The sequence below is a fragment of the Capsella rubella genome, unplaced genomic scaffold (genome assembly GCF_000375325.1).
Source record: "Capsella rubella cultivar Monte Gargano unplaced genomic scaffold, Caprub1_0 scaffold_1, whole genome shotgun sequence".
Classification (NCBI taxonomy): Eukaryota; Viridiplantae; Streptophyta; class Magnoliopsida; order Brassicales; family Brassicaceae; genus Capsella; species Capsella rubella.
The window spans coordinates 2,027,623-2,050,033 of NW_006238923.1; the positions used below are offsets into that span (position 1 = coordinate 2,027,623).

A 22,411-nucleotide genomic window follows, 5' to 3' on the forward strand; every position below is an offset into this window, starting at 1 on the left:
AGAAAATCCGAGAGAAAAGGAAACTCAGGTACAGAGAATATAATTTTTTTTTTTTGGTGGGATACAGAGAATATAATTAAGAAAAAAGGATAAATACTATTTTTTTTCTAAATTTTTATTATAAGGAACCCTAAAGAATGCCCCTCTAGCAGAAATCACAGAATCAAACAAACCGACTCGTCGTATTCATGCCTCTCCCTCCCAAGAAAAAAACCCTAATTTTGATCTGCACAAGACATGAACGAGATTCATCAGCCACCGATGGCGAGGAGGGTATGGAGGAGCAACGTCGATGACGAGATGGCTCGTATGAAGCTCTGTCTCAAGTCGTTCCCACTCATCGCATTCGATACAGAGTACCCTGGTATGATTATCCCTACTTTCATCGATTCATCTGACGAGGAATGGTTCATTGCCTTGAAAGGAAACGTGGAGAACACGAAGCTGATCCAGTGCGGTTTCACTCTTTTCAACTCCAAGGGTGAGATCGGTGGCACTTGGGAGTTTAACTTCTCCAATTTCGGCGACCCATCCGACTCACGCAACGACGCTTCCATCGAGTTTTTGAGGAGACACGGTCTCGATTTGCAGAGGATTCGAGACCACGGTATTGATATGTTCGGCTACGCCTTCTTCCCCAAGCTCATGGCCATGTTTCGCTCTCAGAGACTGGTCGAGTTCATCACCTTCCAAGGAGCTTACGATTTCGCCTACTTGCTCTGTATCCTCAACAATGGCAAGCTTCCTGACACTCATGGGGAGTTTGCATTGGAGGTTGTCAAAGTCTTTGGTCTAGTTTATGACACTAAGGTCATGGCTGGATACTGTCACGGGCTCGGTGAACACCTCGGGCTAAGCAAATTGGCCCAGCTACTTAACATCACTCGTGTGGGGAGAGCGCATCACGCTGGTTCTGACAGCTTAGTGACTGCACTTGTCTTCACCAAGCTCAAACAAGTCAATGACGATACCAGGTATGCTAAAGGACTGATCTACGGTATTGGGAAGAGAATGCTCCATACCGCCCCTGCTCCTGCCCCTGCGCCTGAGCCGCCTATTCCATTGATGTGTCAGCAGAACCTAGCTTCATATCTTATGTACCATAATGGATATGTCCCAAACTACGATCAACCTCAGGTTTACTACGTCAACTATGCCCCATGGAGGTACCATAATGGTGAGCTTGTGCCGTTTAATTATCATCCACCTTCAAGCACATTTACATACCCATCTCAGACAGTTGAGTACCATGGACCGCCTCCCAACTTTTACAATAATAATCCTTGCGCTATTGAGTAGATTAAGATTTCATGCTTTAGGATGATTAGGTGCATTTGAGATTTTTTTTTTCTTTTTCTTTTCTGGCTTTTGGTAGTAATGAAGGATTTATTTTTTATATATTTATCGATTGTTTACATGGCTTTACTTTATCAGCTGAGTAATGCCTGTCTGCAATCCTTGATATATAAAAGCAGACCAATCTATTTTACATATCTTTCTTCAGTGTTGACTTTTCTTCCACACAAACTGCACACATATTGACATATATATAATATTATATCACACATATCGTTTACCGTATGTATATATGGTTCCAGAACGATGAACCCTCAAAGCTTTGGAATAACTATTCTCAGAATCCCATCCCTGCTCCATATGCAACAATAAATTGGGTGTTAGTGCTCATAATGAAACTTGCTAAATCGTAGCTAACTAATTCAAACCTTGTGACTGGTAGGTAATAAGAGTTAAAACTGGAATCCGAAACCACTACTATTAGGAGGAGTGCATTAGCTAAAACTTACAGACATACTCTATCATATAAACCCTAGGAGAAGAAATGTAATATCTTAAGGTTGGATTGTTAGATACGTGTAGCTTCTACTTACATAAATTCAGCGGAAACATTATCCTTGTTCACATTCCTGGGGAGAGGCCAGGAAACTTTGAATGGTCCCTGTAGTATTTCTTGCTTATGATATCCAAGGATTGAAGCTTTGGTGCCTGCCTCAACTCTGTCTCTTTGACAGATAGATGTGCGTCTACCTGTCACAGTCAAGCTGCAGCAGAACGGTAAGTACCTTTGTTGTACGATGCATAGTGAAACTGATAAAGAGTAATGTGAACAAAGTGAACATATGTGTGAATATGGGTCTTAGTTAGTTACTTTATGTTGTCGACCTCCACTCTTATATCATTAATGCTGGCCCCTGGTAGCTCCATTGCCACAACATAGCTGTGTTCAGATTCAGCAACATTTGATCTCGGAGACCAAACAGTACCTGCAAAAATAAATGTTTATAAGCCCTCATGGTCAATGGTAAATACTGTATATGTTTCAAGTATGGTTGCTTGTTCCTGTACATGTAGCTCTAGATAAGGTTGGTGAGGAAATACCTTTACTAGTTTATAAGTTATAAATTATAATAATTGTGTGGTTGCAAAAACGTTTGCTAGCGAAGAAAATGAACAGGTCTTAGGATGAGAAAAGTAGTGTAACTGGAGTGGAATGTATCTGGTATCATGAATTTGTAGTCGTACCTAGATTGGCTAACTTAGGAAGATCAGGCTTAGGCATTTCTTTTTGCTGCTTTGGTGATACGGAAGAAAAAACGAACTCCTCTTTTGCAGGCTTAGAAAACTGTGGCGCGGCGTACTCAGGTGAAGAGGAATCGAAGCCAGTTGTTTTGGTGGCAGAACACTTGGTAGGTGCAGCATCTTGTGATATGGTCCTCTGCAAAAAACATTTTGAAACAATTCTCTATTATAGAAGTATAGAACTATTTGCAAATGTTTATCAGCAAATAAGAGGAACTTGAAAAAAAAGAATAGTAAAGGAAGTGATGGTACCTCATCAGTGAGAGCCTGCCTCATAAAAAAACCCTGTGCAGAAGATCCTTGCCGAGCAAAATACAGCCTATTGTCACACCTTCTAATGACAGAGTTCTTCAAAGTGATGCCTAAGTTCTGAAGCATAACAAGTGACAAAAGAGGTTATAATCACCAGAAAAGAAGGAATTTCAAAAAACATAATTAGGAAATTTTGGTACCTCATCATGGTCCTCATCGGTGGAAGCCTGCCTCATAAAGAAACCTTGTTCAGAAGATGCTTGCCGGGCAAAAGAGATTTTGTTATCACACCTTCTGATGACAGAGTTCAAACTGCTGCTGCAGTTCTGAGGATAACAAAGTGACATAAGTGTATGAGACCAAAAATAAAGGAAACATCAGACAAAACAAAGCTAATTGAGGCAGAATCAACAGCAGAGAGTATAAATCTATCATCTTAATCTATCCATCCATAAGCATGTCATAACTTTGAAGAATTTAACAACTTTCAGTTACTCCAGAGATTTTGTATTTGTAAAACTCTTGAACTTGGTCGATCTGATCCAATTTTGTTAAAGTAAAAATCACAGTGCGAGATTTCGAGATCAGGAAAACCATATTACGAGAAAACAAAGTCTGATTTAGCTTTGAGATAAGGAAAAGAGAGAGAGAAGGGAGATACCAAGGGGACGAGAGATGCGGGATCGTAAGTGGTAGCCGGGAAGTGAGAGGCGATGGCAGCGAGCCTGCGTCGAGCGGTGGTGGATTCAAGCTCCATCTCTCTCTCTCTCTCTCTCTCTGATGATTTCTTCGATACGTGGACGAACGAGTGGGGACTAAATGGATGAGAAAAATGAGTGGCTTCAACTTAGCGCGCGGGATTCGAAAATATCTTCTCAATCAAAGAAAGAGAATTTAGAAGAAGAAGAAGAAGAAGAAGATTTATTAAAAGATATTTTCTTCCGGAGAAATGGACAAGACTGACAACGACCCGTCTTTTTCTCAAAACACGCGAAAAATAATTACTAGTAATATTTCGAGAACTGTATTATGAATTATTATTTCCTTCTCTGAAAAATAATAATATATTTTCGTAAAGGTAAACGCAAGTTGCATTGTACAGAGTCCGAGTCCGGGCGGTAATGTTTTCGTAAAAATTCACCAAACTCCAACAACCAGCGGTTGCGATTCCAAAATCAATCTATCGGAAACACACACACGAAGTTTCAGCTGCTCCGATCAGATCTAACTAGCCGATTCCTCTCTCTCTTTGTGCAAGGTCTCTTTCTCTTCCCAATCTTGCTATATATTTTGATTTCTCCCTCTCCGGATTTATGATTATGTGCACTCGCCAGCTTTGAGTCTGTGATTTGTTTAGCTTACTCCCGATCCAGGTTCAGATGAGCTCCCTTTTCGTTAATGCCTTTGAGCTCCTAATCATTCAAAGCTTTTCCTGATTTAGATTGCTCGGGAGTTTCAATCTTGTTTTCGCATTTCACCCGATTTCTTCATGATACTCAGATTCATCCCTTTTTGTTTCCTTCTTTGTATGTGTTTGCCTTTTCTAGGTTCCTCTGACGCATTAAGCTCTATTCTTCAAGCAGCCTGTTACATTTTTGTTATCTCATTCTTTTTCGTTTTTTTGCCTAGCGTTCTCAGATTTGCTGATGCTATAGTTATCAAATTGCTCTCTCTGTTAATTTATTTTGTCAGACATAAAAAATGTGGCTTATTTTTATTCGGTTTGAAGATTCTGTGTTTTAATCTTTGCGTCGGCGTATTAGAAACTTGCCTTTGATTGACATGTGGCTCTTTTGTGACTGCTGGCTTTGTGTTTGTGATTCTAGGTCAAGTGTCAACTAGTAGCTGATAATTGCTTTGCATATTCCCTAACATCTGAAGTTCCTACCTTCCTTCAATTCAGTTAGCCCTCTGGGCTATGCAGAGGACATTTTGAACATATATAAATGAGTATTGGATCAAAGAGGATAGATCTCTTCGAATTCTGAGGCAGGGAAGCTGTCCATCACAGGTCCCTGTTGAGTAAATAAAGGCTGTGATTACTAGATCGCATGCTCTGTCAGAGTGATCTGTGAATGGTAGCCAGAAAGGATAGCTGGTGAGTTCAGATTATTGATGGAGCAAAGAGTGCAGCTCCGTGGTGGTACAATGGAAGCTATATCCAATCAGGGAGATGTAGACAGAGAACAGGTTTTAGAGCCCTTTGATATTGAAAATGAGACCGGGAAGGAGATAAACGGCTCCAGAAGTTTTGATGTTGAATACAGTTCCACTGATAACCTCGAAACATTGCCAAAAGTGTCAAAAGAAGATATCTCTCCTGCTGATGTGCTTAAAACACTCTTCTTTATACTTGTATGGTACACGTTCAGCACATTTTTGACTCTGTAAGTATGTCTTACGACTATCCCTTTGCTTTTTCTTCTTTTGGTTCCTTACGGCTAGCTTATAATTTGCTTGCTTATTTCCTAGGTATAACAAAACTCTCTTAGGAGATGATTTAGGGAAATTTCCAGCTCCCTTGTTAATGAATACCATTCACTTCTCTATCCAAGCTGTTTTATCAAAGATGATAACATGGTATTGGTCAGGGAGATTTCAACCTGATGTTACCATATCATGGAGAGACTATTTCGTTAGAGGTAAACTAACAAAATCATGTCGTGTACTCTTCCTTTTTTTTGTTTTCAATGTGTTAAGGAGAATTCCAATAGCTATGACTTTCTATGGTATTCTCACTACATAGTACTGACTACTGAGAACTTTCGGAAAATTGTGCAATGTCATTACCATCTATAGTATTAAATGAGGATGAGAGATTGGAAAGTTCTGAGGATTTAGTTTTCTTTTTTCCTGCTTTTTGAAAGTTGGTATTATTGAATTTCTAAGAACTGATGACCCACATGGACTGTCCTTTCACAGTTGTACCAACAGCACTTGGAACTGCTATGGATATAAACCTAAGTAATGAGTCACTTGTCTTCATATCGGTTACGTTTGCAACTATGGTTAGTTATCTTATTTGCTGTGGTAGGTCTATGCAACTTCTTAGGAATTTGCGGGTTAAACAAGGTGAGACTTGTCTAATGATATTCACGTTTTCTTTTTTCATTTGCAGTGCAAATCTGCAGCCCCAATATTCCTTCTTCTGTTTGCTTTTGCCTTCAGGTGCTTTATCCATAACGATTTTTTGTTAAGTTATCTTGATTTGACGTTAAAACGTAATAATGCTTCCGTTTACATATTTATCTTTACTTAAAAACATCACATTTTCAATCATCACACTGATTTGTTGCTACACATTCCTTATGGAGTATTTCTATCACGTTTATATGATTTAACATCATATATGTGCTATTCTGACACTATATTTCTCTTGTAAGGCTGGAGTCTCCAAGCCTGAAACTTTTTGGCATTATTTCAGTGATCTCAGCAGGAGTGTTGTTAACAGGTATGTCCTCCGTCATTTATAAAACTTTGTATCTTGTTATTCAACCTTCGCCAGTTGTTCTACGTGTTTTCTACAACATTTATCTTGTTTTTAATTGCTATTTTTTTAATCAAACCATTAAATTAACTTGTTATCTTCTCACCTTCAAAAATATTAATTTGCATCCAGTTGCAAAGGAGACAGAATTTGAGTTTTGGGGTTTCGTTTTTGTCATGCTTGCTGCTGTCATGTCTGGTTTCCGCTGGTGTATGACGCAAGTTCTTTTGCAGGTATATGATTAAACTCAGTTTAATTTCTTTTAAACTATACATTGGATCTGTATATATTAACCCTTTACCTCTACTTTCTGTGGTTTTTGTCTTCCAATGTTTTGGTTCATCCTGATGACAACATGATGTGTAGAAAGAAACCTTTGGTGGGTTATGCTCTTGGTGTTTTCTAATCTATAAATTGTGTTCTTAATATCTAAGAAGTCACATGACCTATGAATAAAATATAAACATTTTTACTTTGTTTATCTAGGCCTGAAAAATCCATTCATATTCATGAGCTGCGTTGCACCAGTGATGGCTATAGTGACTGGTCTTCTCTCTCTCCTTCTGGATCCTTGGAGTGAATTTAGAGACAATAAATACTTTGATAGTGGACCACATTTTGCTCGAACTTGTTTTTTGATGCTTTTTGGCGGAGCTCTGGCTTTTTGTATGGTGAGCATTTACCAAACAATTTACAATTCTTATTGTAAGAGTGAGCTTGTCTTGATCCATGTAGGTTGAGGCATCTTTTGAGGCATCTGATCCTTCTTCCATGCTCACTATTTAATATTTCCTTTCAGGTTTTGACAGAGTATGTTCTTGTTTCTGTGACCAGTGCTGTAACTGTCACAATTGCGGGAGTTGTTAAAGAGGCTGTCACCATAGTGGTATGTCATTATTAGTCTTTTTATGTTTGTTAGTATGTTTCAGCCTTCTTCTTAGTTTTCCAGTTATATATATATGGAATATTAGGTGAATCTTAGAAACGGATAATCTAACTGGTTAGGCTTGGATTGTAAGTTGAGTACCTTCTATTCGTAACTATATTTGCTTGAAACCTTGCGGTGATGTCTAGAGAAGGGGACTCATATCTTAAGTTGGTGAGACTACATTGGTGATATGGCATACAAATAGACAGACCTGCCTGGGGTCCGCTTCATAGGATGGATTATGCGTTCGTCATGTTCAGCCTTATGATATTTTTATAAATCAAGACTTGTTTAAAAAAAGGAGACCGATGAAATATAACTTATGTCTTTAGAATTAACTTCTCGTTCACCATAATACACCTTTAACTACATGTCCCCGTATCCAGAGGACTTTTATACCAGTGTTACTGTTAAATATTTGATGAATGGTAGAGCCAATTGGAGATGTAAAAATATGCATTGTTGTTCTTATACAGGTTGCAGTGTTTTACTTCCATGACGACTTTACATGGCTAAAAGGTATTGGTCTGATGATCATCATGGTTGGTGTCAGTTTGTTCAACTGGTACAAGTAAGTAAATTTTCTTCTCCTAGTCCTTAGTCTTTGTCGCAAGGAGTATGGAACTTGGAATAAGTTCTTTGTATAAACATCTGATATGCTGATGACTAGAATCACACATTTATTGTATTTGAAAAACCGGTATGTGTTTTTTGATGTCTTCCCAGATATGACAAACTACAAAAGGGTCACAAAACAGAGGGTGACAAGCAGCTGGAAGCTCCAAGTCAAACGGGAAAATATGTCATTCTTGATGAGCTGGATGACCAAGAAAACAGTCCCTAAACAATTTTTGTTACACACATGTTCTCTGGTAACCCTATTAGGTGTTACATCATTAAAGTGGAAGCATGTGGACCTTCCCTGAGATCATACTAGAAATACTTGTAAGGCAATTGAATTGGAAATTTGATGTTTCCCTGTCCTGCCTAAAGAGAAACAGAAGAACATAGCCATATCAAGAGCTTAAATGAATTTTGTCTTCATTTTTTTTTATATGTGTTAGTTAGTTTGGTCCGTATAGACAGAAGTAAGTAATCGATCAAACTTGGTTTAATTTTTTAACCTATCTCGTGTACCCATTTTATTGAGTCTCTGTAATGATGATGGATCTCAAATTGAATTACGGACTCTTACGAGTCCAAATGCGCAAAATACAAACTGAAAAAATCTGATCTGAAAGGATTGTCTAGGTCTACGTAATGGAATGGAACGGAACGATCAGATTACATGGTATAAGCTTTTATTGTATAAAATATGAGACTAACACTACACCTCAGAACAAATATGAATAGCGAAAGAATAATTGAAGGAGAGAAAGCAAAAAAAATTCAGATGTGGCATCCGCAACAAAGGTAGAAGAAGCAGAGCGTCGAAACGAGAACGAGAGCTTCGACTACATACATGACCTTGTAAACTACACCGTCGACAATATCTGTCAGCAAAATGATCTCTACTCGCTTCCACTTCCCCGACGACGTAGAAAACAGATTCCTTAATCGCCGCCATGTCTGAGTTTCTTTAGCCGTGACTTGTTCCTCCTCCTCTTGGTGCTGCTTCTTCTTCTTCACCGATGCCCACTTCTTCATCACTCCCATTGTCTCTCTCTCTCTCTCTCTCTCTCTCTCTCTCTCTCTCTCTCTCTCTCTCACTACTAATAATTAATTACTACAGAGTAATGTCAGGGTGCAACATTCTTTATACTGTGAGGGAAGAGACGGTGGTAGTCTGGGGAATAGGTATGAGAAGAAGAGGGTATTATTGTCAAATGTGAGTAAAGAAAAGAATAAGATACCCTTAACTTTTTTTTTCTTCAGAAAAGGCAAAAAATAGCTGGCGAAAGGTGGGAACCGTGGAGGGGAAGCAGGGGTATTTTGGGTATTTGCTTATTTTATAAGAACGGTCCAGCGGTTTCGCTTTTTATACAGAGGGATCCACCGAGACAATGCTAACGGTCGTTTCTCTTCTTTTTTTATGACATTGCTTACAAATGTCACACTTTGTATGAAGAATGTCTAATATTATTATTCTAAATAAAAAATGAACATAGATTATCTTTATTCATGTAATGATGCATGTATATTATATCCTGTTTGTATGCAAAACAGCTTGTCAAAATTGAGTTCCACGATAATGAAAGGCAACCTAGCTAGTTGTCACTATCCACATTTTCTAACATTACAAGAGAGCCGTTCTTTTTTTATCAATTGATAGTTCTGAAGTTAGCTTGTTCTTGTTTACATAGGCAGCTTTTAGGTTAGTAGTATAAGATATGATCATGTTTTTAAGAACCCAAAAATGTAAAGTATATAACATAGGCAGTTTTAAGGTTGTACTTTGATATTTAGGTTTGACACGACCCGACCCTAACTATTTTTCACGTAAAATGTGGAGCATGAAATAATTTGTAGCTCAAATGGCTATTTTATTTTATTTTTAAGTTTTTAACTGAAGTCTGGATTACTTTGACTTTAGAATCAATAGTTTTGGACTTTGCTAAGAAGATGTTAAACGGTTGTTGTTGTTGTTCCTAGAAAAACAGAAGACCAAAGAACCAGAGCGTTTATTTGCGTTGTTGACGCAGCTTATGAAGTTTTGTTTTCTCTTATAAAATGATTGGTTAAAGAGGATTCTTCTTAAAATCAACTTAGTTTTGTAATGTAAGTATGTAACTTGTATTCCCCTCAACACATACATGTACGATCATAAATTCTTATTTCCCATGCTCATGCCTTTGACTGGGTTTTATTTGTAAGAAATGCTAATATTAATGGTAGTTACACTTACGGGGATAGTATAAAATTATTTTATTAAAGATAAAATTGTTGTTAGCTTGTGTAGTAGCAGTTTAGAGTCGAGTCGTGCGCAATAGTAGGTTGAATAAGTCAAGGTTGGTAGCTGGAAAACCAATTTGACCGTTAAGAAAGTTGATTTGTCCAGATATTTTGGTTAAGCCGAGAGATTGAGATTTTCTTTCTTTTACTGCTAGGAATTATTACGACATACGTACGAACAGTTTGGTGTTACCACCTTACACTTTCTTCAGAACTATTCTTGAGATCTATCTGTTATATCTGAAGATCAGAAGATGGAAACTGTAGGAATGTAAATGTACAATAAATAAAACTTCAACTATAGATTTTGCCAGTGTGGAACTGTTCAATGTTCATGGACATGTTGACAGGAAATTATATACATGCTCTGAAACAGTTGTCATATACATATCTTTTCAAAATCTACTTTTTAAGAAATTAACAAAAGAGACTGTTTCACTATTAACATAAGAACTCGAACTTAAATATTTCAAAGTGTTTGGTTATAGTTAACAAGCACGAAGGCCCATTAGCTCAGTTGGTTAGAGCGTCGTGCTAATAACGCGAAGGTCGCAGGTTCGAAACCTGCATGGGCCAATTATTTAATATTCTTTTTTGTTAAACACATTCTCTTAAACGAAAACATTTTCGTAAACCCATTAGTCGGCCCAACTAAGAGTGGTCCAACTGTTAGAAACCCATTAGCACGGTAGCAACACTCGTGGTTTACAACTCCGTGTCGTTTTGCGAACATAATAATGTCACGTTGTTAGATACTACTAAAAAAGTAAAACGACATGTCGTGTATTTAGATGCCCTGTAGCCGTTGCGTGGCCGTCTTCTTGCTCCGCTTTGCTTCTCCGGGGAAAGAGAAAGAAGATAAAATCACACTACTAGAGTTAAAAGGAGAAAAAAGGGATTCAAAAACCTCGTCCTGGGTTTGCTTTCGTACCTATTTAAGGGCAAAAGCCACAGCTCAAAAGCGGCTGAAAGTTAAAAATTCAATTATTTTGTCTGTGTATAAAGGAAGACACAAATCGGGAAATCATATTTTTTTTTTTTGTAGTTTCTCCTTTCTCCTTCATTCGTTTCTTCCTCGCAGAGCAATCGCATTACCCTAAACCCCACTCCACGAATCTCATCCTCATCTCCTATTCCCGCTTCCTCTTCACGCATATATATAAAACCAGAAAAGGGGGGGGGCGAAGAACATGGGTATTAAGATAATCTTCGAAGAGGAATCTGTGATTGTTCAGCTATGGCGAGTACTAGTGGTGGTCGAGGTGAAGACGGGAGGCCGCCGCAAATGCAGCCGGTTCGGTCTCTATCTCGGAGGATGACACGAGCTGGGACGATGATGATTGATCATCCTAACGAAGATGAAAGTGCAATTGACAGCGAGCTTGTTCCTTCTTCTCTTGCTTCCATTGCTCCCATTCTTCGAGTTGCTAATGATATTGAAGAAGATAACCCAAGGGTTGCTTACCTTTGTATGACTTTTTATCTCTCACTCAGTTGGTTTTTGCTCACAGTTTGATACATTGGAAGGAGTTTTTTGCTTTCTTCCTTTTTCTGGGTTTGAGTTTTTCAACTGGAGCTTAAATCAGTTTAGAGTTACTTATTACAGAGGCAGTGTATCCCATTCTGTTATTGATATAACGAAATCTTGAATGCATTTGGGAAGTATTGTGGCCGTGAATGAGAATGTCAAGGTTCTTACTTTACTTTATTTTCTGCCATTAGGTCGCTTCCACGCATTCGAGAAGGCTCACAGAATGGATCCAACATCAAGTGGAAGAGGCGTCCGTCAATTTAAGACCTATCTATTGCACAAATTAGAGAAGGTATATAAATTACATGATTGACTAGCTTACTTTTGGATGTATCTTGAGATCATAGTTCTTGAAAATATTATTTTATTTTTTTAGGAGGAAGAGACTACAGAACCTATGTTGGCTAAGAGTGACCCGAGAGAAATTCAGATGTACTATCAGAAGTTCTATGAGAATAACATACAAGATGGAGAAGGGAAAAAGACACCGTGAGATCTCTTCTTAATATCTTGTAGTCGTCACATGAGAAAGGTTTAAATGATGTCTCTTAATACTTTTGCTTCTGTCGGTTTTGTTTTTATAGGGAGGAGATGGCCAAGCTTTACCAGATAGCGACCGTCTTGTATGATGTTCTAAAGACAGTGGTTCCTCAAGCAAGAATAGATGAACAGGTCAGTTAGTGCTCCCTTACATCCCATGACGACTGTAATTTTGTTACTTGACATTTTGCTGTTGTTGGAATGCAGACTCGTAGGTATGCTGAAGAAGTTGAAAGAAAGAAGGAACAGTATGAGCACTACAACATTCTTCCCCTATATGCTGTAGGGGCTAAAACCGCTGTAATGGAACTCCCTGAGGTTAGAAGTGCAAATTTATTCTGAACTTTTTCATCATTTTAAACTCTCATTGATGTTTAATAAATTGTTTTCATTAAAATTTAGATTAAGGCGGCAATTCTGGCTGTCTGTAATGTGGACAATCTTCCTCGGCCAAGATTTCATTCAGCCTCGACCAACCTGGATGAAGTGGATAGAGAAAGTGGCAGATCTTTTAACGATATTCTCGAGTGGCTTGCATTGGTTTTTGGATTTCAGGTAACTTTCAAGTTTCATTCTTTGCTATTTTTTGTCTTTAAGTTTTTATTCCATGAAATGTTTCATGATTGGTGTTCCCATCTTCATGGTGAAAGCGAGGAAATGTAGCTAATCAGAGGGAGCATCTCATACTGCTACTTGCCAACATTGATGTGAGAAAGAGAGATCTCGAGAATTATGTCGAGGTATTTTAGAACACAAATCTTTTTTCTAAAAGAGATTACGTGCAATTTACTAACTTAAAAGGAAAATCTAGTTGAAGCCTAGCACCGTGAGGAAGTTGATGGAAAAGTATTTCAAGAATTACAGGTCATGGTGCAAGTATTTGCGGTGTGAATCGTATCTGAGGTATTATAAAATAAATGATCTTCAGCTCGATAAATCAAGTTACTAACGTTTCTGGGAGTTCAATAATTCTTTCCTTTTCATCTCTTCTACTCTAAATTTTGTCTGTCTACTGGTGGATGGTTTTTCTATTGCAGGTTTCCTCCAGGTTGCAATGAGCAACAGTTGAGCCTTCTATACATTGGCTTGTATCTTCTCATATGGGGTGAAGCATCAAATGTCCGCTTCATGCCTGAATGCCTTTGCTACATTTTCCACAACGTAGGTTCTTTAAGCTCACGTTCTTCCTTTCCAGTTATATGTTTATATGATGCTTCTCCCAGTAAGTTCAAATAAACTTTAAATTCAAGATCCCATTACAATTCAAGATTAAAAAGTGATATCAACGAGTTGTAAGTTGAGGAAGACAAAAAGTTGAATTGCAGACATTACTTGTGATTTGATTAGAATAGTTTGAAGGAACCAAGAATGATAAATTTCTCCAGATGACAAGCAAGTAGCAACACTTACACCTTATGTAAATGTGTATTTATGTTGCCTAACTGTTCTACGTGATTTTAGTTGGTAATGATGTGATATACAAAAATGTTGTAAGATCTTGTAATGATGCTTGCATATCTTTAATGTCTACCTGAGAGTTACGAAGGGAAAAGTCCTTAAATTACTATTCTCTTGAAAGATTTTATGGCAAATATGTCGAAATGTAAAGAATCTGTATTACAGTAGGCCTACATTTTAAGTAACTATGCTGTTTTCTTAATCTTCTTGTGAAGATGGCCAATGAAGTCCATGGAATTCTGTTCGGCAATGTGTACCCGGTAACTGGGGACACATATGAGGCAGGTGCACCTGACGAAGAAGCATTCTTAAGGAATGTTATAACACCAATCTACCAGGTCTTACGTAAGGTGTGTAACTTTCTGAACCACTTCCTTTTTTACCCTTACATATTTGCTATAATCTACTAAGAGAAAACAGCTTCTTTTGTGAGAAAAGGAAGTCAGGAGAAACAAAATGGGAAAGGCAAGTCATTCAAAATGGAGAAACTACGATGATCTGAATGAGTACTTTTGGTGAGTTAACTTAGCTTGATATGTTATTATATGTATTAGTCGAGTGCTGAATGTGAGCACATTAATTTTATTTTTTCAGGGATAAGAGGTGTTTTAGGCTGAAATGGCCAATGAACTTAAAGGCAGATTTTTTCATCCACACAGATGAGATCTCACAACTTCCAAATGAGGTGTTAATTTTGTTTATTTATTACTACTTCAGCAGTACGGTTTTTATTTTTTCTCTTTTATCATTACCTAGGAAATAATTGGTAGATCGAATAGCCTAATATACTTCCAAATACTTTCTTGCATCAATCTTCCATCTTTAATTGAACCCAGTATAACTTTGTTTTCATCCTGTATAATGATTACCAATGAATTTTTATCAATTGCAGAGACATGACCAAGTATCTCATGGAAAAAGGAAACCCAAAACTAATTTTGTTGAAGCTCGCACGTTTTGGAACCTATATCGAAGTTTCGACCGAATGTGGATGTTCCTTGTATTGTCTTTGCAGGTAGGATTCTAAATTAGAATTCTCACACTACTTTTGCTCTGTTACATAAATATATGTATTAATTCAGTTATTTTTCAGACTATGATAATAGTTGCATGGCACCCGTCAGGATCTATTCTTGCCATTTTTTCTGAGGATGTCTTTAGAAACGTACTGACCATCTTCATCACTTCGGCTTTTCTTAATCTTCTACAAGGTATCAATAATTCTGTTTCAGTTTGACATTATCCATACGCTAAATTTTATACCATATTGGCTTAGCCATTTGTTCTTAATGAAATGCAGCGACACTGGATTTGATTCTTAGTTTTGGTGCTTGGAAGAGCCTAAAGTTTTCTCAAATTATGCGGTACATCACAAAATTTTTAATGGCAGCCATGTGGGCCATCATGTTGCCAATTACTTACACGAAGTCAGTCCAGCATCCAACTGGACTAATAAAGTTCTTTAGCAACTGGGTTGGGAGTTGGCTTCACCAGTCGTTATACGACTATGCTATTGCCTTATATGTCTTACCAAATATTTTGGCTGCTGTGTTTTTCTTACTTCCACCTTTGCGGAGAATCATGGAGCGATCAAACATGCGGATTGTCACATTTATCATGTGGTGGGCTCAGCCAAAATTGTATATTGGCAGAGGAATGCATGAAGAAATGTTTGCACTTTTCAAGTAAGAAAATGATGTTATCTATCGTAGTTTTCTTCGCTAATTATTTCCTTAAAATCTTCTTTCTCCTGAGAGAAATTAACAAGCTTCTGATTTTGTTCTGGATGCTTTGTTTGCTCTTATTGTTGCAAATAATTTATTGCTGCACACTTATGCTTCAAAATGATTAATTCTGCTCAATTTTAATGGTCTTAGGTATACATTCTTTTGGGTCATGCTGTTACTTAGCAAGCTCGCCTTCAGCTACTATGTGGAGGTGAATTAGCTTCTTATACTGACACTTATAATTCAATCTTTTTTTTCTGCTGATGAATGTAGACTCTCATATCTACATGTCTACCATTAATCATACCCTCATTTAGTTTTCGAATCCCTTACTTTTTGATGTCTATTTAGGCTGGTTGTAGTCATAACTATGATCCAAATCTTTGCTATAAGCAGATTTTTGTTGTAGTTATATTTTAAACACGTACTTATTATTGATGATGCCTGGACAGATACTACCACTTATTAACCCAACGAAGATGATATGGGATATGCATGTCCGAAATTACAAGTGGCACGAGTTCTTTCCAAATGGTAGTGATCTTTTACTCAGCATCCTCCTGCACTGATATTAGCTGCTTTTTATATTAACATATATGATATTCATGCAGCCACTCATAACATTGGGGTAATCATCTCCATATGGGGTCCGATTGTCTTGGTAAGTAATCTTTATTAAATAACTTGAAAATAATATTTCCAATACCCTGAAGTTTGATTCATGTTCAGGTTTATTTTATGGATACACAAATATGGTATGCCATATTCTCTACTCTGTTTGGTGGGATTTACGGAGCCTTCAGCCATCTCGGGGAGGTAATTGTTGTATTTTTCTTAGTACGCTAAATTTTATAAATGAAATCTTATGTGATATAATGATACCAAGTTTGTGATTCCCTAGATTCAACACCCAACATTCTGTATATTTTTTCTTAGTTATTTAACCTCCATTTTTAATTATGCAGATACGCACACTTGGAATGTTGCGGTCCAGATTTAAATTTGTTCCATCTGCTTTCTGTACTAAACTTACTCCGTTACCTCTAGGTCATGCAAAGAGAAAGCACCTGGTATTAGCCACACATACAAAATTAAAGGGGATAAGATGTGTACACCAATATATTTCATTTTGTGGGTGAATATGTAACGTGTGAGTAATGCAGGACGAAACTGTGGACGAAGAGGACATAGCGAGGTTCTCACAGATGTGGAATAAGTTCATACTTACTATGCGGGATGAAGATCTGATCAGCGATAGGTTTGAGGACTTTTTCTCAAGTATAGACTCATTAGTAACCCCCTTAGTTCGTTTCACAAACATACTCATATTCTTTGCTTCTTTGGTGTGTAGAGAAAGAGATTTGCTACTGGTACCTTCGTCTTCTGGAGATGTGTCTGTTGTGCAATGGCCTCCTTTCTTGCTTGCGAGCAAGGTAAATAATACAGCTCACTCTGTAACCTCGTCATGCCATCCAGTATCCCTTCTTGCTGAAATATGTTTACCTTTTGGTAACAGATTCCAATAGCATTAGACATGGCAAAAGATTTCAAGGGAAAAGAGGACGTCGACTTATTCAAGAAAATTAAAAGTGAATACTATATGCATTACGCAGTGGTTGAGGCTTATGAAACCGTGAGAGATATAATATATGGCCTTCTTCAAGATGAATCTGATAAACGGTGAGGACTCTTTTCCTCTTCATTGTTAGACTAGCCCCAACATCCATTCTTAACCTAATTGAGGTTGGCCGACTAACTTATACTACTTCTGTCTCCCAATCTATTTAGGATAGTAAGGGAAATTTGCTATGAAGTAGATATTAGCATCCAACAACACAGATTTTTGAGTGAATTCCGGATGACTGGTATGCCTTTGCTCAGTGACAAGCTAGAGAAATTCTTAAAAATCCTGGTAATGAAAATATAGATAATTTTTCATTCACTACCAATACTTACCATTAGTTTGTGTTTATTACTCCTCTCTTAATGAAAATTGGTCTTGTTGACAGCTAAGTGATTATGAGGAAGATGAAACTTACAAGTCTCAGATAATCAATGTTCTCCAGGATATTATTGAAATCATTACGCAGGATGTTATGGTCAACGGTCACGAGTAAGTCCTGATAGTTTATATAAAAGAAGATTGCCTCATTTTCTGTGCAGCTCCTCTGTTTTGCTTCTCTAGTTTCCAACAAACCTTAAATGCGTAATCCCAAAAAAGCTTCTCTATGAATATTTATATGAAACATGCTTTGTCATTCTACCTGTAGAATCCTTGAAAGGGCTCATTTACAGAGTGGTGGTATTGAAAGCGACAAAAAAGAACAAAGGTTTGAAAAGATAGATCTTCGTTTGACTCAGAACATATCTTGGAGGGAAAAGGTACACAATTTTTCTTTTGGTCTGATGTGAACAGCCATATCTTCTGCTTTTGGATCTTATTCTTTTGTTCTAATTTTGTAGGTTGTAAGACTTTTGTTACTTGTGACTGTTAAAGAATCCGCTATAAATATCCCTCAAAGTTTGGAAGCTCGTCGTCGTATGACATTCTTTGCAAATTCCTTATTCATGAATATGCCAGATGCTCCTCGTGTTCGTGACATGTTATCCTTTAGGTACAGATTTTAGCTTAATATCCTGGGAAATATAATATTGACTCACTACTTTGCTAAATAAAAGTTAGAATGGTCTGAGACATGATCCAAGTCTGTTTCTGAGTTGGTTCATAAAGAATACTACTTTAGATGATCTTGAAAGCAAGTAACAATTGTTTTCCCAAATTTATGTTTAGTGTCTTAACTCCTTATTACAAAGAGGATGTTCTCTATTCGGAGGAAGAACTGAACAAGGAAAACGAAGATGGAATTACTATTTTATTTTACCTCCAGAGGATATATCCTGGTAAGCTTCTATCTGGTGCTTTTGTACGTGTTTACAACAAATTTAAAATTTACTGAATGAAAATGACTGCGTAACAGAGGAATGGTCAAACTATTGTGAACGTATAAATGACGTGAAACGTAATTTATCTGAGAAAGACAAGGCAGAGCAACTCCGCCAATGGGTATCTTATAGAGGCCAGACCCTTTCAAGGACAGGTATACTATCAGAACGCTGTAGGATTTTCTTAAACAATATATTGTTTCGATCTGAGATCACTAATATTCCTTACTATTGCTAGTTAGGGGAATGATGTACTACAGAGTGGCTCTTGAACTTCAGTGTTTCCAGGAATACACTGGAGAAAATGGTTTGTACCTCCTCTCATTATATTGAACTTTTTAACCTTATAGATTTTGTGGTTTGGAAAGTTAATCTTGCCTGTGACATCATTTTTCTTACGATCTCTATCTTCATCTTGCAGCGACCAATGGTGGTGGCTATCTTCCCTCAGAATCAAATGAAGATGATCAAAAGGCTTTTTGTGACCGTGCACGAGCTCTTGCAGATTTAAAATTCACATATGTCGTGTCATGTCAGGTCTATGGGAACCAGAAAAAGTCAAGTGAAAGTCGGGACCGGAGTTGTTACAATAACATTTTACAGCTCATGCTAAAGTAAGAAAGTTCTCATCTTTGAAAAAAAAAGAAAAAAATCATGCTTTCTGTTCTAGCTTAGTTTAATCATACATTATGGTTAGGTATCCGTCCTTGCGTGTTGCCTATATAGATGAAAGGGAGGAGACAATTAATGGGAAATCACAGAAAGTGTTCTACTCTGTGCTGCTCAAAGGATGTGACAAATTAGATGAGGTATGCAAAGGCAATTTAATACATATATAATCCACGTCTTGCGTACCTGGTTTAGATCACAATATATTCTTTTTTGTTGCCAGTCACACATAGGTCCCGGATAAAGTAACCCTATTTGTCATGAAATTTGATCTTGATTTATTAGGAAATTTATCGTATCAAACTTCCCGGCCCTCCCACTGAAATTGGCGAAGGAAAACCCGAGAATCAAAACCATGCAATTATTTTCACTCGCGGTGAAGCACTCCAGACCATAGACATGAACCAGGTAGCTTTCGTCTCTCTATCCCTCAACCATATTGTTGATTCCAACTACATTCTCATTCCCTGTTTCCAATTTAGGACAACTACTTTGAAGAGTCTTTCAAAATGAGAAATGTGCTACAAGAATTTGATGAAGGTCGACGTGGCAAGAGAAATCCTACAATTTTGGGTCTTCGTGAACACATATTTACTGGAAGGTCTGAGATTCTTCATACGTTCGGTTGTTCTTGATTTTTATTGCTCATGTCTCCTAATTTTGGTACTAAATATCTTTCTCGTCTGACTCCTTTTTGACCCTGCAGTGTTTCATCACTTGCTTGGTTCATGTCGAATCAAGAAACAAGTTTTGTAACCATTGGTCAACGTGTTCTAGCAAATCCTCTTAGGTATTCTCATATCTTGTGACTAGGGAAAGTATTCTTCCAATTCCTTGTAGCTTCAAATCTGACTTTAAAAGTAGCAGTCCCTGCATCATCAAACCTAATTGATTATCTTAGAGTTAGATTTTTTTCGTTTTGGAAAGAAGACTAGCTTGGATTCTTTGGAAACTTACTCACGATTCTTTTACAGGGTGCGTTTCCATTATGGCCATCCTGATATATTTGATAGAATCTTCCACATCACAAGGGGAGGCATTAGCAAGGCGTCAAAGATAATAAACTTAAGCGAAGATATCTTTGCAGGTAGAGAACGCTCTTGACAAACGTTATTTTCTTGTATATTTGTGATTGCTAATCATGGTAACATCCAGGGTACAATTCAACTCTTCGTGGGGGTTACATCACACATCACGAGTATATTCAAGCAGGGAAAGGGCGTGATGTAGGGATGAATCAGATTTCGTTTTTTGAAGCCAAAGTTGCAAATGGTAATGGAGAACAAACACTAAGTCGTGACGTTTATCGACTTGGACGCCGGTTTGATTTTTACAGGATGCTCTCATTTTACTTCACCACAGTTGGTTTCTATTTCAGTAGCATGGTATGCTAATTACTCATTCAAATGGTTCTTTCTTCTTGTAACTCTGCCCTACACTTACAGTAAGAATCTTGTATTTTTCAAGAAGTAAAAAACATATCTTTTCTATTTCAGATAACGGTGCTCACAGTATATGTGTTCCTCTATGGACGTCTTTATCTGGTATTGAGCGGATTGGAGAAAGAGATCCTGCAAAGTGCAGTTGTACATCAGTCCAAAGCCCTCGAGGAGGCATTAGCAGCCCAATCTGTTTTCCAGCTAGGTTTTTTGATGGTTCTACCAATGGTTATGGAAATTGGCCTAGAAAAAGGGTTTCGAACAGCCTTGGGTGATTTCATCATAATGCAGCTTCAGCTTGCGTCTGTTTTCTTCACGTTTCAGCTGGGAACAAAAGCGCATTACTTTGGAAGGACGATTTTGCATGGAGGCTCTAAGTACCGAGCAACTGGTCGAGGGTTTGTTGTTTTCCATGCTAAGTTTGCGGAAAACTACAGACTATACTCGCGAAGCCACTTTGTTAAGGGACTTGAGCTGGTCATACTACTAATTGTGTATCAAGTTTATGGAAGTTCATATCGTAGCTCTAGTCTTTACATTTACATTACATTTTCAATGTGGTTCCTGGTGACTTCTTGGTTGTTTGCTCCATTTATATTCAATCCATCTGGGTTTGAGTGGCAGAAGACGGTGGACGATTGGACTGACTGGAAACGATGGATGGGAAACCGTGGTGGAATTGGAATAGTTCTTGACAAAAGTTGGGAATCATGGTGGGATATAGAGCAAGAACACCTGAAGCACACAAATTTAAGAGGAAGGGTACTGGAGATACTTCTAGCACTGCGTTTCCTCCTTTACCAGTATGGTATTGTCTACCATCTCAACATCTCTCACCGGCACACAACATTTCTGGTATAGTAATCTCTCTTTTTGCATAAGCTTTGATGGCTCCCTTTTCTAGCTTTGAAAACCCCAACAACGTCGTACTTTTCTTCTTTTAAGGTTTATGGACTCTCTTGGGCTGTCTTGCTGGCAGTTCTTCTCGTGTTAAAGGTAAGGCTCAAAAACAAATCTTTTTGCGCTTTCTCACCCACTTCCGAATAAGAAAACTTTCAGCCAAGTGTATTTGATGGTTTTAGAGCAATGGCTTATCTATTTTTCCACATTGATGATTGTGTTGTTTAACAATTTGACAGATGGTATCAATGGGTAGACGGAAATTTGGTACAGATTTTCAGGTTATGTTCAGAATTCTCAAGGCGCTTCTCTTCCTTGGTTTCTTGTCAGTCATGACTGTACTATTTGTAGTTTGCGGCCTCACAATCGCAGATCTCTTTGCTTCCATCCTCGCTTTCTTGCCTACTGGTTGGGCTCTTCTTCTTGTAAGTACACACAAATTCCGTAGCTGCCCAATCGTAATCTGTTTATCACTAGAATAAATAAGTAAGTTATTCCGTTGCTATGTTTTTGAAGATCGGGCAAGCGCTGCGTAGCGTGTTCAAAGGATTAGGATTCTGGGACTCGATTAAAGAGCTAGGGAGAGCTTACGAGTACATAATGGGGCTTCTGATATTCACACCCATTGCGGTCTTGTCGTGGTTCCCATTTGTGTCTGAGTTCCAGACCAGATTGTTGTTTAATCAAGCCTTTAGTCGCGGTCTGCAGATCTCTATGATCCTCGCTGGAAAGAAAGACAAAGAGACGCCTTCCACCAAGTAGTGGCTCAACCGCTCTTTTCGTCTTCTCCTCCATTTTTCTTTCTTTCATCTCCATTCTTTTTTATCTGTTATTGATGTTTAAATTAATCGTTCATAGAAAAGAAGTTAAGCCCACCTGAGAGATATGACCTCAGATGAGTAAATGTTGTTGTTCAGCCTAGGCCATTTGTTCAAGTAGGTGTATACTAAAAGTCTGACACAATTCCTTTGGACATAAACATGATACAAAAAGCTTTTAACCATTAATCTGTCCGCGTAACAAAAGAAGTTTCCAAAGCGACAACAA

The 22,411-nt window shown here is 37.8% G+C and overlaps 5 protein-coding genes and 1 non-coding gene across 7 annotated transcripts; 4 read left to right on the forward strand and 2 right to left on the reverse strand.

The window, feature by feature from the left end:
- The first annotated feature begins 38 nt into the window (after window positions 1-38).
- On the forward strand, window positions 39-1,503 carry LOC17900130 (probable CCR4-associated factor 1 homolog 1). The gene has a single exon (XM_006305976.2). It carries the CDS (start codon window positions 238-240, stop codon window positions 1,297-1,299), a length of 1,062 nt encoding a protein of 353 aa, XP_006306038.1. The 5' UTR covers window positions 39-237; the 3' UTR covers window positions 1,300-1,503.
- LOC17897273 lies at window positions 1,376-3,726 on the reverse strand. The gene is made up of 7 exons (XM_006304780.2): window positions 3,512-3,726; window positions 3,051-3,176; window positions 2,851-2,967; window positions 2,542-2,734; window positions 2,168-2,282; window positions 1,890-2,060; window positions 1,376-1,647 (listed from the first exon to the last, which is right to left on the reverse strand). The coding sequence occupies exons 1-7, from the start codon at window positions 3,605-3,607 to the stop codon at window positions 1,611-1,613; spliced, it is 855 nt and encodes a 284-aa protein (XP_006304842.2). The 5' UTR covers window positions 3,608-3,726; the 3' UTR covers window positions 1,376-1,610.
- A 182-nt stretch (window positions 3,727-3,908) lies between these two features.
- Window positions 3,909-8,319, forward strand: LOC17897655 (probable sugar phosphate/phosphate translocator At1g06470). 2 transcript variants are annotated; one of them, XM_006307599.2, is made up of 12 exons: window positions 3,909-4,108; window positions 4,677-5,237; window positions 5,323-5,492; window positions 5,773-5,858; window positions 5,969-6,018; window positions 6,234-6,301; window positions 6,470-6,570; window positions 6,704-6,716; window positions 6,824-7,008; window positions 7,137-7,223; window positions 7,742-7,836; window positions 7,992-8,319. In XM_006307599.2, exons 2-12 carry the CDS (start codon window positions 4,966-4,968, stop codon window positions 8,107-8,109), a joined length of 1,245 nt encoding a protein of 414 aa, XP_006307661.1. In that variant the 5' UTR covers window positions 3,909-4,108; window positions 4,677-4,965; the 3' UTR covers window positions 8,110-8,319. The 2 variants fall into 2 exon arrangements, with proteins under 2 accessions (XP_006307661.1, XP_023633216.1); XM_023777448.1 differs by having other exon boundaries at window positions 4,754-5,237.
- Window positions 8,320-8,547: 228 nt separating this feature from the next.
- LOC17900015 lies at window positions 8,548-8,989 on the reverse strand. The gene has a single exon (XM_006303407.2). The coding sequence runs from the start codon at window positions 8,919-8,921 to the stop codon at window positions 8,655-8,657; it is 267 nt and encodes an 88-aa protein (XP_006303469.1). The 5' UTR covers window positions 8,922-8,989; the 3' UTR covers window positions 8,548-8,654.
- Window positions 8,990-10,659: 1,670 nt separating this feature from the next.
- Window positions 10,660-10,733, forward strand: TRNAI-AAU. The gene has a single exon. It is a non-coding gene; the product is annotated as a tRNA-Ile (tRNA).
- Window positions 10,734-10,959: 226 nt separating this feature from the next.
- Window positions 10,960-22,371, forward strand: LOC111832511 (callose synthase 7). The gene is made up of 41 exons (XM_023789159.1): window positions 10,960-11,626; window positions 11,880-11,980; window positions 12,065-12,177; window positions 12,273-12,360; window positions 12,436-12,546; window positions 12,631-12,783; window positions 12,879-12,968; window positions 13,040-13,131; window positions 13,266-13,389; window positions 13,902-14,036; window positions 14,125-14,201; window positions 14,281-14,371; window positions 14,579-14,701; window positions 14,780-14,897; window positions 14,987-15,371; window positions 15,564-15,624; window positions 15,866-15,947; window positions 16,025-16,074; window positions 16,143-16,229; window positions 16,379-16,483; window positions 16,577-16,671; window positions 16,765-16,846; window positions 16,930-17,093; window positions 17,202-17,325; window positions 17,423-17,526; window positions 17,684-17,795; window positions 17,877-18,028; window positions 18,205-18,314; window positions 18,392-18,511; window positions 18,595-18,663; window positions 18,778-18,970; window positions 19,054-19,165; window positions 19,311-19,433; window positions 19,508-19,626; window positions 19,732-19,815; window positions 20,000-20,112; window positions 20,181-20,410; window positions 20,522-21,319; window positions 21,410-21,460; window positions 21,604-21,789; window positions 21,881-22,371. Exons 1-41 carry the CDS (start codon window positions 11,395-11,397, stop codon window positions 22,124-22,126), a joined length of 5,805 nt encoding a protein of 1,934 aa, XP_023644927.1. The 5' UTR covers window positions 10,960-11,394; the 3' UTR covers window positions 22,127-22,371.
- The last annotated feature ends 40 nt before the right edge of the window (window positions 22,372-22,411 follow it).